We start from the raw sequence: 17,279 nt of genomic DNA on the forward strand, positions 1-17,279 counted from the left end.
TCTACGGGTACGGGATGTGCCGAAGAAAGAAGAGTTGTTTACTTAGTACTTTCCAGAGACGCACCGTGATCTACGGGTATGGGGTGTGCCGAAGAAAGATAGATATTTTTTCTAAGATTAATCGCATCCATTTAAATAAAAAAAAAGAGATACAACTCTACTAGTGCAAAATTAATTCAAAACTCCCGAGCTCTTTATTTTCTAATTACATCAATTTTAAGATAATTTATTTTCTAAATCAAAACAACACTTCTTTCTTTTATTTTGTAATCTCAACTTAGCCCAAGATCTCTGAGGATACGATCTCGACTCATCCTACCTACGTAGTGAGTAGAGTTATTTTTGGTGCTATCAACGACTACGCATCAAATTTTGACGTCGTTGCCGGAGATCTTGGCACAGTTGAATTAAAAAAAAAGTCACTGATATTTCATAATACTTAACTAAAATAGCGTAACCTCAAATATAAAAATTTCTAACTTGATTGGACACCTTGTTTCTTTGCATTGCATCTCCATAATTAACTTTAAGGGCGCAACCCATTAACTAAAATAAGGTGGGGATTTGATCACCCTTCCTTGGTCCACAAATCACTCCCTTGCATTTGCATAACCTAGACTTTAATCTAAAATTAATTAGACATTGACCCTTAAGGATTTCTAGCTCATTAGGATAAGTGACCCTGAGAGTTGAACCAGGTTAGACTTGGTCAGCTAGCTGGTGTCTAGGCAAGTGGTTTGCGGGATGACTGGGCCCAAAGGAAGGTGGTTTTTAATTGGTTCCGTTCGCTGATCTGACCAATTCAATTGGTGTCTAAGGAAAGTAACGGAGGAACTCCTATCGACCTTACACTTATCTGGCCAGTTGGTTGGTCAAGCTCCGACTTGGAGGGCTTGAAGGCTAACTACAGTTAGGAACTGTCTAGAACTAGGGTAACTTTAGGATAGAGAGTCCACTGCGTGCTAACTTGATTGTAATTAAAATCTAACCACAACTAATTCTTCTATTAATTTTAGGACTTCTTAGGATATCTTCTTTAGAACTCTTTTCTCTCTTCTCCTCTCCTCTTAAAAAAATAATAATAAAAATAAAATAAAATAATCCTTAACAGACTAGGATAGTCCTACATAGACCTTTTAGTTGCATGTTAGATCGACGATCACTAAAACCCGACTTGCAACCATTAGATGAAGAATTAGAAAAGACTCTTAGGACTATCCAAGTTAGAAACATGGCTGCACCTGGTGAGGCTAATCCTCTATGCCCATTGAGAGAATATTTTACTCCATCCTCGTATACCTACTCTCCAAGCATTCAAGCACCTCCAGTAGAAGCTACCCAATATGAGATTAAGTCTAGTATTATTCAAATGTTGCCATCATTTTATGGACTTAGTAACGAGGACCCATACAAACACTTGGATGAATTTCTTGAAATTTATTCCGCAATAAAAATCCAAAACTTCTCCGATGATGCCCTTAGGTTGAAACTGTTCTCTTTCTCACTTAAGGATAAAGTCAAGCATTGGTTAAATTCCTTAGACTCTATAACCATTTCAACTTGGGATCATCTTCAGAGAGAATTTCTCAAGAAATACTTTTCAATTGGAAAAATAAATCAAATTAGAAAAGCTATCACTAGTTTTTTCCAAATGGAGGGCGAACTTTTTCATGAGACATAAGAAAGGTTAAGGGACCTCATTCGTAAATGTCCACACCATGCTGTCCCTAAATGGCAACTTTGTCAGTATTTTTATGATGGTCTATCGGAGAAACACCGACAAATGGTTGATGCATCATGTAGTGGGACATTCATGCTAAAGAGTGAGGATGAAGCCTGGCAGCTCTTTGAAGCACTTAGTGAGAATTCTCTACATCATATGTCTGTCACCTCTAGAGAACAACCCATGCTTCAACAAAAAAGAAGTGGAATTTATCAGATTGGAAACATCATGGATATCCACAGTAAGATAGATGAACTGTCCCAAAAATTAGACCATCTTCTAAATACTGGACAATCCCCGATTCCACCTAATCCAATCCAAGAAGTTTGTGCATTGTGTGCAAGTTCGAACCATTTTGTTAGTGAATGCTCAACCGCACCTTAATTTTCTGAGTTTATACACGAGCAGGTTCAGTAAGCTCAAGTCCAACAAGCTCGCAGACCAGAAAACGATCCATATTCGAACACTTATAACCCCAGCTGGAGAAACCATCCAAATTTTTCCTGGAGACCACAACCAGTGGTTAGCCCTGCCGCACCTCGACCTCAATATTAGGACCTAACATATAGGCATGGACCATACCATCAATTTCAAAATGCTCCTCAACCATCTACTACTGGTCACAGCTCAGCTTTTGAGAAAAAAATTCTGAAAGCACTAGAATGATTAGAAGTCAACACTCAGACCCTTAACTCCCACACACAATCCATTGCTAAGCTAAAGACCCAAATAGGTCAACTAGCGACTGCATTCAGTAGGAGGGAAGGAGAAAAATTACCTAACCAATCCGAGAGCAATCCAAAAGGATAATTTGTGATTGAGAGCTCTAATATCCCAGAAGCTTTTTCTGAACATGCCAAATCAATCATGACTCTGAGAAGTGAGAAGGTCATTGAACACACTAGTAAAATCAATGAGACCGATCCTAAACCTCTAACCGAAGCCAAATCACCCAAGAACAAGGAGGACCTTAAAATAGAGAATGAACCAACTGCACCGGAATCATCTTACTTGCCTAAAGCTCCATTTTTGGATGCCCTGAAAGCCCCTATTCCTGCAGATAAGAAGGGAGGAAGACTTGATAAGATGTTGGAATTGTTTAAGCAAGTCCAAATTAATCTTCTCCTTCTAGACGCAATCAAACAGGTCCCTGCTTATGTCAAATTTTTGAAGGATTTGTGCACCCAAAAACGTAAATCTAGATCATAAATTCCAAAGAAAGTATGCCTCATTGAACAGGCTAGTTATGTCTTCCAGCATGCCACTCCTCCAAAGCTTAAGAACCCAGGAGTCCCCATCATTTCCTGTGTTATAGGAGATTATCACATTGAAAAAGCTCTTCTGGACTTAGGGGCAAGTGTGAATCTTTTATCTAGTTCGGTGTATGAACTTTTTGGATTCGGAGAACTGAAACCCACATCAGTCACACTGCAATTAGCCGACAGATCAATTAAGAAACCACGTGGAATGCTTGAGGATGTCTTGGTCAAGGTAGATGAGTTTTACTTTCCAATTGATTTTCTGATTCTCGACATGAAACTAAGTGGCAACCCAAGACAAATTCTCATTATCTTAGGATGACCCTTTCTAGCTACGGCAAATGCATGCATTAATTGTAGGACAGGAGTCATGGACGTATCGTTTAGGAATAAAAAACTGAGACTGAATGTGTTTGGTGCTTCCCAAGGACATCAATGGATAGTTGCTTTGAAGTAGATACACTAGAAGACATTATAGAAGATGCAACACCCACAATTCTAGCACCAGACCCCTTAGATACTTGCTTGGCTCACTTTGGAGTGTATGACTTTGAGGGATATATGAAAGAAGTTAATACCTTGTTGGATACACCACACGATAAAACCACTCCTCTATGGACAATCAAGTATAAGCCATTGCCCATATTAGCCAGTACACCAATAGTCCCATCTTTAGAATCACCACCTACGTTAGAATTGAAACCCCTTTCTGCTACGCTCAAGTATGTATTTCTAAGATCCAATGACACCCTCCCGACAATCATTGCATCAGACTTGACCCCTAATCAGGAAGCACAATTGGTTGGTATTCTGAAAGAACACAAAGAGGCTATCGGTTGGTCCATTGCCGATTTAAAAAGAATTGACCCCTCCATTTGCATGCACCATATTCATTTTGAGGTAAATGTCAAACCTCAACGAGATATGCAGAGGAGATTGAACCCAAACATGCGTGAAGTAGTAAAGAAAGAGGTGGTAAAGTGGTTACATGCTGGAATCATCTACCCCATATCCGATAGTAAATGGGTCAGTCCCACTCAAATAGTACCTAAGAAATCAAGTATTACTGTGGTTGAGAACGAAGAAGGTGAACTGCTTCCCACTCGCATATCATCTGGATGGCGAGTATGCATAGATTATAGAAAACTAAATATCGTTACTAGGAAGGACCATTTTTCATTGCCCTTCATCGACCAAATCTTAGAACGGTTAGCAGGACAAAGTTTCTTCTATTTTCTTGATGGTTATTCAGGATACAATCAAGTACCTGTATTTTTGGATGATCAAGAAAAGACTACTTTCACCTGCCCCTATGGCACCTTCGCTTTTCGGCGTATGCCATTCGGGCTCTGCAATGCACCCGCTACATTTCAACGGTGCATACTAGCCATTTTTTCGGATATGGTGGACAAATGTGTTGAAGTTTTTATGGATGATTTTTCTGTATTTAGAACCACCTTTGAGGATTGTCTCCATAATCTTTCCAAAGTTCTTAAACGGTGTATGGAGACAAATCTCGTCCTAAGTTGGGAAAAGAGCCATTTTATGATGTGGAAAGGAATTGTATTAGGACATATTATTTCTGAAAGAAGAATCGAGGTAGATAAAGCCAAAGTTGAGGTCATTTCAAAACTACCACCCCCTATTTCGGTCCGACAAATATGATCCTTCTTAGGTCATGCCGGATTTTATAGACGCTTCATCAAAGACTTTAGCAAGATTTCAAGACTCTTGTGCAATCTGTTGGTCAAGGACACACCATTTGTCTTTGACGAAGACTGTTTGAAAGCATTCAACACATTACGAACAGTCCTGACAACAGCACCTATAATAAAACCCCCTGACTGATCCATTCCATTTGAGATTATGTGTGATGCCTCTGACTTTGCAATAGGTGCCGTTTTAGGCCAAAAAATTAATAAGGAGCCACATGTGATTTATTATGCTAGCAAGACTCTTTTCGATGCCCAATTAAATTACACCACAACAGAAAAAGAGCTACTAGCAGTAGTGTTCATCCTTGAAAAATTTCGTTCATATCTGTTAGGGTCTAAGGTTTTAGTTTACTCTGATCATGCGGCTCTGAAATATCTCCTCTCAAAGAAAGATACTAAACCGCATTTGATCAGATGGATCCTTTTTTTACAAGAATTTGATCTGAAAATCCGAGATAAGAAGGGTTCCGAGAATGTGGTAGCTGATTACATCTCCAGGATCTTAGTTGAACACACGATGGGCATAGATGAGGTCAAAGAGAAATTTTCTGACGAACAACTTTTCGCAATCTTCTCTAGCCGTCCTCCATGGTTTGCCCATATTATCAATTACTTGTCAACAGGATAAGTACCTTCTTACTGGACAAAACAAGAAAAGGATCAATTTTTTTTGCTAATTAAACATTATTTCTGGGAGGAACCTGAACTATTCAAATACTGTCCTGACCAAATTATTCGCCGTTGTGTCCCTGAAAGTGAATTCTAAAGCATTCTCACTTTTTGCCATTCTTCGGCATGTGGGAGACATTTTAGTGGAAGAAAAACTGCAGCAAAAGTGCTGCAGAGTGGGTTTTATTGGCCAACGTTTTTCAAGGATGCATATGAATTTGGCCGAAGTTGTCTGCAATGTCAGCAAACAGAAAATTTATCCAAGAAGGATATGATGCCGCTGACCCCCATTTTAGTAGTAGAAATCTTCGATGTTTGAGGGATTGATTTCATGGGACCTTTTCCAGTCTCGTTTGGATTCGAATATATTCTGGTGGCAGTTGATTACGTGTCAAAATGGGTGAAGGCAATAGCTACACGGACTAATGATAATAAAGTTGTAACTAGTTTTATCCAACGAAACATCATTAGTCGATTTGGCTTCCCAAGGGTGATCATTAGTGATGGGGGGACTCATTTTATGAATAAATATTTTGAAGCACTTATGAAAAAATATAATATTACACATTAAGTGGCCACACCATATCATCCCCAAACTAATGGTCAGGTAGAGGTGTCAAATAGGGAGATTAAATATATCTTAGAAAAGACGATCAGGCCCGATAGAAATAATTGGTCTCTTCGGTTAGATGATGTGTTGCCCAGCTATGCAACCCAAGAGGGGGGGTGAATTGGGTTTTAAAGAATTTTAGGCTTAACTAATTACTTGTAAAAGTTATATATCAAAAGCTTGATGAATGAAGAGAGATACTTTGATTTGAGATTAATTACTTAAAACAAGTATGCAAGGATATAATGGAGAGTTAGAGAGAAACAATAAAGCATGCCACAAACACAATGATTTATAGTGGTTCGGTGCCAACCTTGCACCTACGTCCACTCCCCAAGCTCCTACTTGGGAATTTCAATCCACTAAACTTTGTATTCAACCTGAATACAACCGTCGGAAACTCCGACACTAGCTATCCCAAGCTAGTCCACTTGTTTCCCGGGTACAAGCCGACCCACACACTCCGATTTCAGATTCGGATCAACCTTTCCTTGTTTTGGAAACCCTCCAAAACAAAAACAATTGCTCTCAAGATAAACTCAGTTTAGAGCACAAATTAAGTACAAGAATAGCTCCTTAAGTGAGCTAATATAACAATAAATACGCTTTACTCAAATGAAGAAGCCCTTCTTGGATTTCCTCAAAGTGGATGAGAGATGAAGCAAATGCTTGAGGAGTTGATGAGCTTGATTTTTTTGGCTTCTTGAAGGCTGTAAATGAGCTCTTAAATGAGGTTGAGAAGTTGGCTTGAGAAACTCTCTCTTGAATGAACTTGAATGCCCTCTTGAATACTCTTGATTTTCTCTTTTCAAATCACTTGAATGCCTCTTGGATATTTTGGATGTCTCCTTTTTGTTTTCCTCCTTTTGAAGCCTTTATAGCCTTAAGAGACAAGGGAAAACAAACTAGACAGAAAAAGAGCCGTTAGAGCACAAAAAGTGAGCATTAAAAGCAACCAAATCTGGCCAAAAACTAGCCGTTACAGGCAAATCCCGTCATATGAGTCGACTCATGAGTCGACTCATGCCTCAGGGGTCGACTCATGAGTCGACCTCTGTTGCAAAGTCCAGAGATTGGGTTTCTGGATTTTCTTGGCCCAAAACAGCAGAGGTCGACTCATGAGTCGACTCATGCCTTGTGGGTCGACTCATGAGTCGACTCACAGGTCGTGCCAAGCCAGAAAACCAGCGTGCCATGGCTAATCTTTGCGTGCCAATCAGCTCATAGTTTCATGAGTTGACTCATGAGTCGACTCATGAACTTCAAACCTTCATAACTCCAAAAATATAAGTCCAAAAACCATGAAACTTTCACCAATAGATTACATATCATTTGTTCTACACGATGATGCTATCAAATCAGAGTTTTGATGAAATTACGATTTTGCCCCTGTAGAGCATAAGGTCTTTTTCACATAAAATTTATTTGTATCCCTTCCAACTGTTTTGTAGTCATCAAAATCAATCTAGGAGCAACAATCTCCCCCTTTTTGATGATGACAAAATATTTGAACAAAGGCATTTGTATGAATCATGAATTTCAAAAGATTGCATTTTAGGTGCATATGCTTGAAAAGAGTATGATTCTTTTGGTATGTGAAACAAATGGTTATATGCAAAAGTAGTTTGCCCATTTGCTTAAAGATTGGAAGATATGCTCATTGGATAATTGTTTTGGTGTTAGAGCAGAAAATTTGATTTTATTATCAGAGCAAACTGTATTTTGAAAAATTTTCTCAATTTTCAAAACTAGTCATGTGTGCCAAAGCATATTGAATAGTTGATTTGGAAAGAGTATTAGAGCATTTAAGTTTAAGATGTATCAGAGCAAGAGAAATGAAAATCCTGCAATGTATCAGTGTAGGGAAAACAATTTTACAAAGTATCAGAGAAAAATTTTGCAAAGTATCAGAGTAATAAAAATAGTTTTTCAATGTATCAGAGTAAAATTGAGTAATGTATCGGAGTAGTAAAAAAAATTGTCAAAGTATTAGAGCAATGTATTCAATATATCAGAGTGGGTTTAGAATTTGAAAGCCTATCAAAGCATATTCAATGGTTTACAGCAAATCAGAGTATGAGTAATTTTAAAAGGTGAGTAATTTTAAAAGGTACTTATTTGCAGTATATTAAGCATTTGTACTTAAAATTGTCAATGTATTAATTTCTCATAATTTGTAGTGTTTGCTTTCTTTGTGTTTAATTTCTCCCCCTTTTTGACATCATCAAACAAGGTTAAGTCCTTTTTCTGAAGCATTCTTTAATTTCTCTTCTTGTAGGGTTTGCTCCCCCTTAATGAAGCAACTATTAACAGCAAACATAAAATGATAATACCATAAAGAGAAGACAATATTTCACAAAAGAGAATATATAACCAAAGTAAGATAATCATCATTCCAAAGGTAAAGCCATAATTGCTGCAGTACATAGATTGTAACATAAAAAGTAACATACAAAGTCAACTAGCTCATGTCAATACATGGCCCCAAAAATACAGATCCTAGAGAGGACTAAACACTAAGACCTAGGATCTAGAAATGATCAATGATCAGAATCATCAGAAATGTGATAAGGATCAGATGGATCTGGATCTGAGATGCGTCCTCGACCCCGTCTGCCTCTGGCACGAGAGGAAGAACTGGCACGAGCAGGCGAACGGGAGGAACTGGGTGGCTGAGAACGCTGAGAAGCTAGGGACTGAACTGAAAGGGTAAGTCTGATGGAGTCAAGTACAGTCAGTGCCCTGGAGACAGCCTGGAGAAGTGCAGTGAACTGAGTAGTAGCTTGCTCACTTGATCCTCTGATCTCCTTCCTCAGTAACTCATAACCGCCCTCAAGAGCTCCTCTGAGTCTGCCGGCCTCTGCAGTGAGATCAGTGACCTCAATCGTAGACTCCTGAGGCTGAGGGTGTGCCAAATCGAAGACCTGCCCCTGTAACTCGAGAACTCTGCCAGTCAATCTCAGAACAGTGTCCTCAAGCTGCTGAATCCTCATGGACTGATCTGCCATCATCTGATATACTGTGGAGATGTGGAGAGTCAAAGTCTGATCAGTAGAAGTAGCCCCTGGTACAAATGAAGTACTGCTCATCTGACTCGACATCAAAGAGACCATACGCTGTGCAATCCGCTCAATCTGATAATCGGACAGTGTGAACTCTGGCGGAGGTGCTCTGCTCTCTGGCTGATGCACGGGTGTGGGTATCCTGGTAAACTCAGAAGGGCCAGCCTCTGGATCCGGAAAGAACTGTATATCTGGTGAAGCTGCCCTGAAGCCATGAACAGGAGATGATGGACCTTCTTCTTCTTCAGCTCTGACTTCTGCTGTATCCTCAGCTCTTTCTTCTGCTCTCTCTTCTGCTCTTTCTTCTGTTCTTTCCTCAGCTCCCCTGATCCAACCACCACCACTTTTTGTGAACCCCATTCGATGCAAGGTGTGTAGGTTGAAGGTATCAACATGAGACAGTTTGGTGGGAGCCTCCCCCTCACAACTAACTCCAAACCTCCTGAAAACTCTAGTCAGGGCCATACCATAAGGCAAATGTGCCTTAGATCTGTTTAGAGTCTCTCTCATGGCCTCTATCATAAGTGCTGGGAGGTTTAGGGGGATTTCTGTGATAATGTGAAACATAATGCATATGTCCCTGCCTGACAGAAGATCGTGCCTACCACTCCTAGGGAAGAAAAGTTTTGTGACCATTTGATGTAAGATTCTCATTTCTATAGGTAAAATCTTGGCCTCTAGTTTATTCAAATTCCCTTGGTAGGATCCTCCAAATATAACACTTATACCTTCTTCTTTCACGGGGAGTTCCATGTATGCATAACCTTCACTAGGTAAGTGTAAAATCTCCCCTAAAATGACAGGATCCAGACAGATATCAACCCCTTTCACAGTTGAAGTTACAGACCCATTTCCATAAATAAGATTCTGATAAAACTCCCTAACAAGGTCAACAAGGGTGACTTCTTTGAGTGAACAGTAAAAGCTCCATCCCTGAGTTTTGATCTTACTTGCTAAAGAAAATCCCTCACTTTCAAAGAACCGGAAGTCAATGTTTTTCCCGGTTTCTACTTTTCTATCTGAGAGAGGGTTCTTACTGGGAGTTTGAGAAGACAGTGAAGGACCTTGAACTGAATCTGGAACGGGAGCAGAGGTGGACTGTGCCGCTTGTCTTTTCCTTCTGACACTTTCTTCAAGTTCCCGGACAGACTTTCTCCTTTGGGGAAGTTTCATTTTTGGTGCCATACCTTCTTCAATAGCAGACGAGGAGACTTGAGGAGCAAGTGAAGGAGTGGAGGAAGGATTATAAGAGAGTGATTTGAGGTTTTGGAGGAGAGAATGAGTGGATTTGAGAGGGACGGTGGAGTGCTAGGGCACGCTCCAACCGTGAAGAACAAGGGAAGAGGTCACAAAAGAACCTTTCCCGGAGTGGCTATTTGCGGTGGAGAGGAGGCGGGAGGAGTTCCACTAGCTCAAGCCTAGGAAATGGAGCAAATGAGAGAAGGGAGAATGGATTTCCGAAGGAGGAAGACGAGCGTGAGGGTCGGCTCACGAACAGTAATTCAACATATAAACCCTTCAGCCCATTGGAAGTTGCTGGGAATTACAAGTTTGCCATTGAGTCGACTCATGGGGGTCGACTCATGAAGTTCAGAAAATCAGGAAAAATGTGAATAAATTCCAGAAAAATTTGAATTATGGGGAGAAGGAGTTTAGCTCTAAGATGAGTTTTTAGAATGAAAAACTTGAGCTTTTGGGACCAAGAAAGGTGTTGGAAATTGAGGTCTTAGGAGATTTTGACCATAAATCATTGGAATTTGAAGAATAATTCAGGCAAATGGATCAAGAATTCCTAGATTTCTCCTAATTTCACAGAATCTATCCTCACTAAGGGCCTTTGTAAAGATATCAGCTAATTGATTTTCGGTGCAAACATATTCAAGAATTATATTTTTGTTTTGAACATGTTCTCTTATGAAGTGATGTCTTATTTCAATATGTTTGGATCTTGAGTGTTGAATAGGATTTTTAGATAGATTTATGGCACTTGTGTTGTCACATCTTATTGGTGTTTCATTAAGTTTAATTCCAAAGTCTTCAAGTTGTTGCTTAATCCACAAGATTTGAGCACAACAACTTCCGGCTGCAATGTATTCGGCCTCAGCCGTAGACAGTGCTACCGAATTTTGTTTCTTGCTAAACCATGAGATTAGGTTAACTCCAAGAAATTGACAAGTTCCACTTGTGCTTTTTCTATCTAGTTTACATCCAGCAAAGTCAGCATCAGAATATCCTAGTAAATCTATTTGTGAGTCCTTAGAGTACCATAACCCTAAAGTTTGAGTACCATTTAAGTATCTAAGGATTCTTTTAACAGCATTCAAATGAGATTCTTTAGGATTAGATTGATATCTAGCACATAAACAAACACTAAACATGATATCAGGCCTACTTGCAGTTAAATATAATAATGATCCAATCATGCCTCTATAGTATTTTAAGTCTACACATTTACCTTCATCATCCTTGTCAAGCTTACATGAGGGACTCATTGGTGTGCCAATGGGTTTGGAGTTCTCCATTCCAAATCTTTTGAGTAGTTCCTTGGTGTACTTGCTTTGGGTGATGGAGATTCCCTCTCTTGATTGTTTAATCTGGAGTCCGAGGAAGAAGGTGAGTTCTCCCATCATGCTCATCTCGAACTCTCCCTGCATAAGCTTAGCAAAGTCTTGACAAAGGGATTCATTAGTAGACCCAAAGATTATGTCATCAACATAAATTTGTATAACTAACATATCATTTTGATTTCTTTTGATAAAGAGGGTTGTATCTACATTACCTCTTGAAAAACCATTACTTAGTAAAAATTTGCTTAGTCTATCATACCATGCTCTAGGTGCTTGTTTTAATCCATATAATGCCTTATTTAATTTAAAGACATGATTAGGAAAGGCATGATTTTCAAATCCAGGGGGTTGTTCTACATAAACTTCTTCAGCAATAAATCCATTTAAAAATGCACTTTTAACATCCATTTGAAACAATTTGAATTTCATAAAGCAAGCATATGCAAGTAGAAGTCTAATGGCTTCTAATCTAGCTACTGGTGCAAAGGTTTCATCAAAATCAATCCCTTCTTCTTGATTATATCCTTTAGCAACCAATCTTGCTTTATTTCTAATTACATTACCATGCTCATCTAATTTGTTTCTAAAGACCCATTTTGTGCCAATTATTGAACAGTTTTTAGGTCTTGAAACCAAAGTCCAAACATTATTTCTTTCAAATTGATTAAGTTCCTCTTGCATTGCATTAATCCAATTATGATCTTTTTCAGCTTCTTCAATAGTTTTAGGTTCAAAATGAGATACAAAAGCACAATGATTAAACACATCTCTAAGTGAAGAGCGAGTTTTTACACCATGCATAGGATCACCAATGATTAACTCCTTAGGGTGGTTGTGAACATACCTCCATTCCTTGGGTAGGTCAATTGTACCTTGAGGTTGTTCTTGAATTTCCTCACTTATCTCATCTTGTTTGTCTTCTTGTTCCTTGTCCTCTGGAGTGGCTGAATCTTTCAGAGTGATTTCCTTCATACCTTCTATTAATGGATCTGCATCATCAACACCCTCATTCTTCCTTGAAGGAAGATCGTTAGATTCATCAAAGACAACATGAATGGACTCCTCAACTACTAAAGTTCTTTTATTAAAAACTCTAAAAGCTTTACTAGTAGAGGAGTAACCCAGAAAGATTGCTTCATCTGATTTTGCATCAAATTTACCAAGTCTTTCCTTACCATTATTTAATACAAAACATCGGCAACCAAAAACATGAAAATATGCAATATTTGGTTTTCTTCCTTTCCAAAGTTCATAGGGGGTTTTCTTAAAAAATTGTCTAATTAAAGCACGATTTAGAATGTAACATGCTGTGTTAATAGCTTCCGCCCAAAAATATCTTGGAAGGTTGCTTTCACAAAGCATGGTACGGGCCATTTCTTCTAAGGTTCTGTTTTTCCTTTCAACAACCCCATTTTGTTGGGGTGTTCCAGGAGCAGAGAAGTTATGGCCGATTCCATTCTCATCACAAAATTTTTCAAAGTTTTGATTTTCAAATTCAGTTCCATGATCACTTCTAATATTTTGAATTGAAAATCCTTTTTCATTAGTGACTTTTCGATGAAATTTAGTGAAAATATGAAAAGTTTCATCTTTGTGTGCCAAAAAGAAAACCCAAGTAAAACGTGAATAATCATCTATTATTACAAAACCATATCGTTTTCCTCCTAGACTTGTGGTTCTAGTTGGTCCAAATAAATCCATATGCAAAAGCTCTAATGGTCTAGAAGTTGAAACAAAGTTTTTGGATTTAAATGAAACTCTAGTTTGCTTACCTAGTTGACATGCATCACAAATCCTATCTTTTTCAAAATTCAGTTTAGGCAAGCCATGAACTAATTCTTTCTTAATTAATTTTGAAAGAGAATGCATGCTAATGTGAGCAAGTCTACGATGCCAAAGCCAGCTAGTCTCATTAACTTTAGCATTTAAGGATACTAGGCATTGCATGTCTAATTTGGCTAAATCATTTAGATCTACCATATAAACATTGCCATGTCTATGTCCTATAAATTTGATGCCATCATTAATAGGACTAGTCACAATACAAACAGATGATTCAAAAACTACTTTATACCCTTTATCACAAAATTGACTAATGCTAAGTAAGTTATGCTTTAAACCTTTAACTAACAAAACATTTTCAATATATTTGGAGGGAGTGATACCAATGTTACCTATCCCGATGATCTTTCCTTTGCCATTATCTCCAAAGGTGACCATCCCTCCATCCTTAGCATCAAGCGTGATGAATTGTGATTCATCACCAGTCATGTGTCTCGAGCATCCACTGTCCAGATACCATTTTCTGTTTTCTCCATGGGATGCTAGACACACCTGCAAACAAATATCAAGTTTTTGTTTTAGGTACCCAAGCTTTCTTGGGTCCTTTTTGGTTAGTCAAGATGGTTCCTTTTGGAACCCATATTTTCTTTACAGTTATGTTTGCACAGGTGTAAGATTTATGTCCTATTCTACCACATTTAAAACAAGTAGTATTGGTAGACTTATTACTTGAATAATTTACATAAATATTTTTCAGATATTTTTGTTTCTTTAAGGGGTTATAGCCAAGTCCGGCCTTATCATATACGACCTTTTGATTTTCAAGAATCATATTTAGTTTGTTTGAACTTAAGGTGAATTTATCTACTATAGGTTTCAGCTTATTTATATCATTCTTTAGTCTTTGGTTCTCTTGAAGCAAAGTAGATTTTTCAACTGAAAGATTTTCTGCTTGTTTTACTAAAGACTGATTTTTCAGTTTTAGTTCTTTATTTTTCATTCCTAGTTTCTTCAATTCATCAATTAAATCATTGAAGGCTTCATGCAATTCTTCAAAAGTAAAATCACTAGGGGTTTCAGAATTTACCTCATTATCGTGTGCCATAAGGCACAGGTTGGCTTGTTCTGTTGAGGTCTCCTCATCGGAGCTTGAGTCGTCGCTCGCACTCCATGTGGCCATCATTGCCTTCTTTTTGAACTTTTTGGGACCTTTCTTCAATTGTGGACATTCGGATTTGAAATGCCCCGGCTTCTTGCACTCATAGCATATAAGGGGTTGATCTTTTTCTTTCTCTTTGCTTTGTTCCCCTTTTGTGAAAGGCCTCTTTCTCATCCCCTGTTTCCTCTTTCTTAGGAACTTCTTGAATCTTCGGGTGATGAGTGCCATTTCTTCATCCTGTTCTTCATCTTCTGTATCGTCAGTTTCTTCATCAGGAGAGGCTGTGGATTTGAGGGCAATGGTTCTCTTCTTTTTGACTTCATCCTCTTGATGTTGCTTCATGCTAAGCTCGTGAGTCATCAAGGATCCAAGAAGCTCTTCTAGAGGTAGAGTGTTCAAGTCCTTTGCTTCTTGGATAGCAGTCACCTTGGCTTCCCAGGTTCTTGGCAATGACCTGAGAATCTTCCTTACAAGTTCACTGTTAGTATAAGATTTGCCAAGACTCTTCAAACCATTAATTATATCAGTAAAGCGAGTAAACATAGCAGTTATGGACTCCTCATGCTCCATTTTAAATAACTCATATTTATGTACAAGCATGTTTATTTTAGACTCCTTTACTTGATTTGTTCCCTCATGTGTTACTTCTAACCTATCCCATATTTCTTTAGCAGATGCACAGGTAGAAATGCGATTAAATTCATTTGCATCAAGTGAACAGTAAAGAACATTCATAGCTTTAGCATTTAACTGTGCCAATTTCTTATCAACCTCATCCCATTCTCTTTCGGGTTTGGTTGACTCCTCACCATCTATTATCTTGGTGGGTGTGTGTGGACCGTTCACTATGATACTCCACATATCATAGTCTAGTGCTTGTATGAAAATCTTCATCCGAGCTTTCCAATAGGTGTAGTTAGACCCATTGAAAAGTGGAGGTCGGTTGGTAGATTGCCCCTCGGCTAGAGAAGTGCCGACGTGGGTTGCCATAGATCTTTGGCTCTTTGATTGTTAGATCAAAGAAGGGCTAGAGCACCGGGCTCTGATACCACTTGTTGCCCAGCTATGCAACCCAAGAGGGGGGGTGAATTGGGTTTTAAAGAATTTTAGGCTTAACTAATTACTTGTAAAAGTTATATATCAAAAGCTTGATGAATGAAGAGAGATACTTTGATTTGAGATTAATTACTTAAAACAAGTATGCAAGGATATAATGGAGAGTTAGAGAGAAACAATAAAGCATGCCACAAACACAATGATTTATAGTGGTTCGGTGCCAACCTTGCACCTACGTCCACTCCCCAAGCTCCTACTTGGAAATTTCAATCCACTAAACTTTGTATTCAACCTGAATACAACCGTCGGAAACTCCGACACTAGCTATCCCAAGCTAGTCCACTTGTTTCCCGGGTACAAGCCGACCCACACACTCCGATTTCAGGTTCGGATCAACCTTTCCTTGTTTTGGAAACCCTCCAAAACAAAAACAATTGCTCTCAAGATAAACTCAGTTTAGAGCACAAATTAAGTACAAGAATAGCTCCTTAAGTGAGCTAATATAACAATAAATACGCTTTACTCAAATGAAGAAGCCCTTCTTGGATTTCCTCAAAGTGGATGAGAGATGAAGCAAATGCTTGAGGAGTTGATGAGCTTGATTTTTTTGGCTTCTTGAAGGCTGTAAATGAGCTCCTAAATGAGGTTGAGAAGTTGGCTTGAGAAACTCTCTCTTGAATGAACTTGAATGCCCTCTTGAATACTCTTGATTTTCTCTTTTCAAATCACTTGAATGCCTCTTGGATATTTTGGATGTCTCCTTTTTGTTTTCCTCCTTTTGAAGCCTTTATAGCCTTAAGAGACAAGGGAAAACAAACTAGGCAGAAAAAGAGCCGTTAGAGCACAAAAAGTGAGCATTAAAAGCAACCAAATCTGGCCAAAAACTAGCCGTTACAGGCAAATCCCGTCATATGAGTCGACTCATGAGTCGACTCATGCCTCAGGGGTCGACTCATGAGTCGACCTCTGTTGCAAAGTCCAGAGATTGGGTTTCTGGATTTTCTTGGCCCAAAACAGCAGAGGTCGACTCATGAGTCGACTCATGCCTTGTGGGTCGACTCATGAGTCGACTCACAGGTCGTGCCAAGCCAGAAAACCAGCGTGCCATGGCTAATCTTTGCGTGCCAATCAGCTCATAGTTTCATGAGTTGACTCATGAGTCGACTCATGAACTTCAAACCTTCATAACTCCAAAAATATAAGTCCAAAAACCATGAAACTTTCACCAATAGATTACATATCATTTGTTCTACACGATGATGCTATCAAATCAGAGTTTTGATGAAATTATGATTTTGCCCCTGTAGAGCATAAGGTCTTTTTCACATAAAATTTATTTGTATCCCTTCCAACTGTTTTGTAGTCATCAAAATCAATCTAGGAGCAACATGATGCATTATGGGCTTACCGTACAGCTTTTAAAACCCCTATCGGTATGTCACCCTACCGATTAGTTTATGGCAAAGCTTGCCATCTGCCGGTTGAATTAGAACATCGAGCACTCTGGGCCATACGAATGTTTAATTTTAACATGAAGAATGCAGGTTCTAATCGAAGGTTGCAAATCAGTGAACTGAAAGAACTTCGCAACGATGCATACGAGAGTTCACGAATTTACAAGGCTCGAACCAAAGTATTTCATGACAAATATATCTCTAGAAAATTATTTGAGCTAAA

General features: G+C 38.7%; 1 protein-coding gene and 1 non-coding gene across 2 annotated transcripts; both read right to left on the reverse strand.

Annotated features, from left to right (window-relative positions):
• Positions 1–1,619: 1,619 nt before the first annotated feature.
• LOC140855902 (small nucleolar RNA R71) lies at positions 1,620–1,725 on the reverse strand. Its single transcript, XR_012139347.1, has one exon. It is a non-coding gene; the product is annotated as a small nucleolar RNA R71 (small nucleolar RNA).
• Positions 1,726–6,789: 5,064 nt separating this feature from the next.
• Positions 6,790–15,159, reverse strand: LOC140855398 (uncharacterized). Its single transcript, XM_073251283.1, has 3 exons — positions 14,475–15,159; positions 13,742–13,939; positions 6,790–6,858 (listed from the first exon to the last, which is right to left on the reverse strand). Exons 1-3 carry the CDS (start codon positions 15,144–15,146, stop codon positions 6,790–6,792), a joined length of 939 nt encoding a protein of 312 aa, XP_073107384.1. The 5' UTR covers positions 15,147–15,159.
• Positions 15,160–17,279: the final 2,120 nt, after the last annotated feature.

The sequence above is a fragment of the Elaeis guineensis genome, chromosome 2 (genome assembly GCF_000442705.2).
Source record: "Elaeis guineensis isolate ETL-2024a chromosome 2, EG11, whole genome shotgun sequence".
Lineage (NCBI taxonomy): Eukaryota > Viridiplantae > Streptophyta > Magnoliopsida > Arecales > Arecaceae > Elaeis > Elaeis guineensis.

Bases quoted from the DNA above. Each gene is read 5' to 3' on its own strand.
- LOC140855398 (XM_073251283.1), bottom strand. From the start codon at position 15,146: ATGCTTGTACATAAATATGAGTTATTTAAAATGGAGCATGAGGAGTCC. The intron at 13,940-14,474 runs GTAAATTCTGAA...ATTTGTTTGCAG, and splicing joins TTATGGCACACGATAATGAG to GTGTGTCTAGCATCCCATGG. The intron at 6,859-13,741 runs GTTTTGTTAGTT...TTGTCTCTTAAG, and splicing joins CCTCCAAATATATTGAAAAT to GCTATAAAGGCTTCAAAAGG.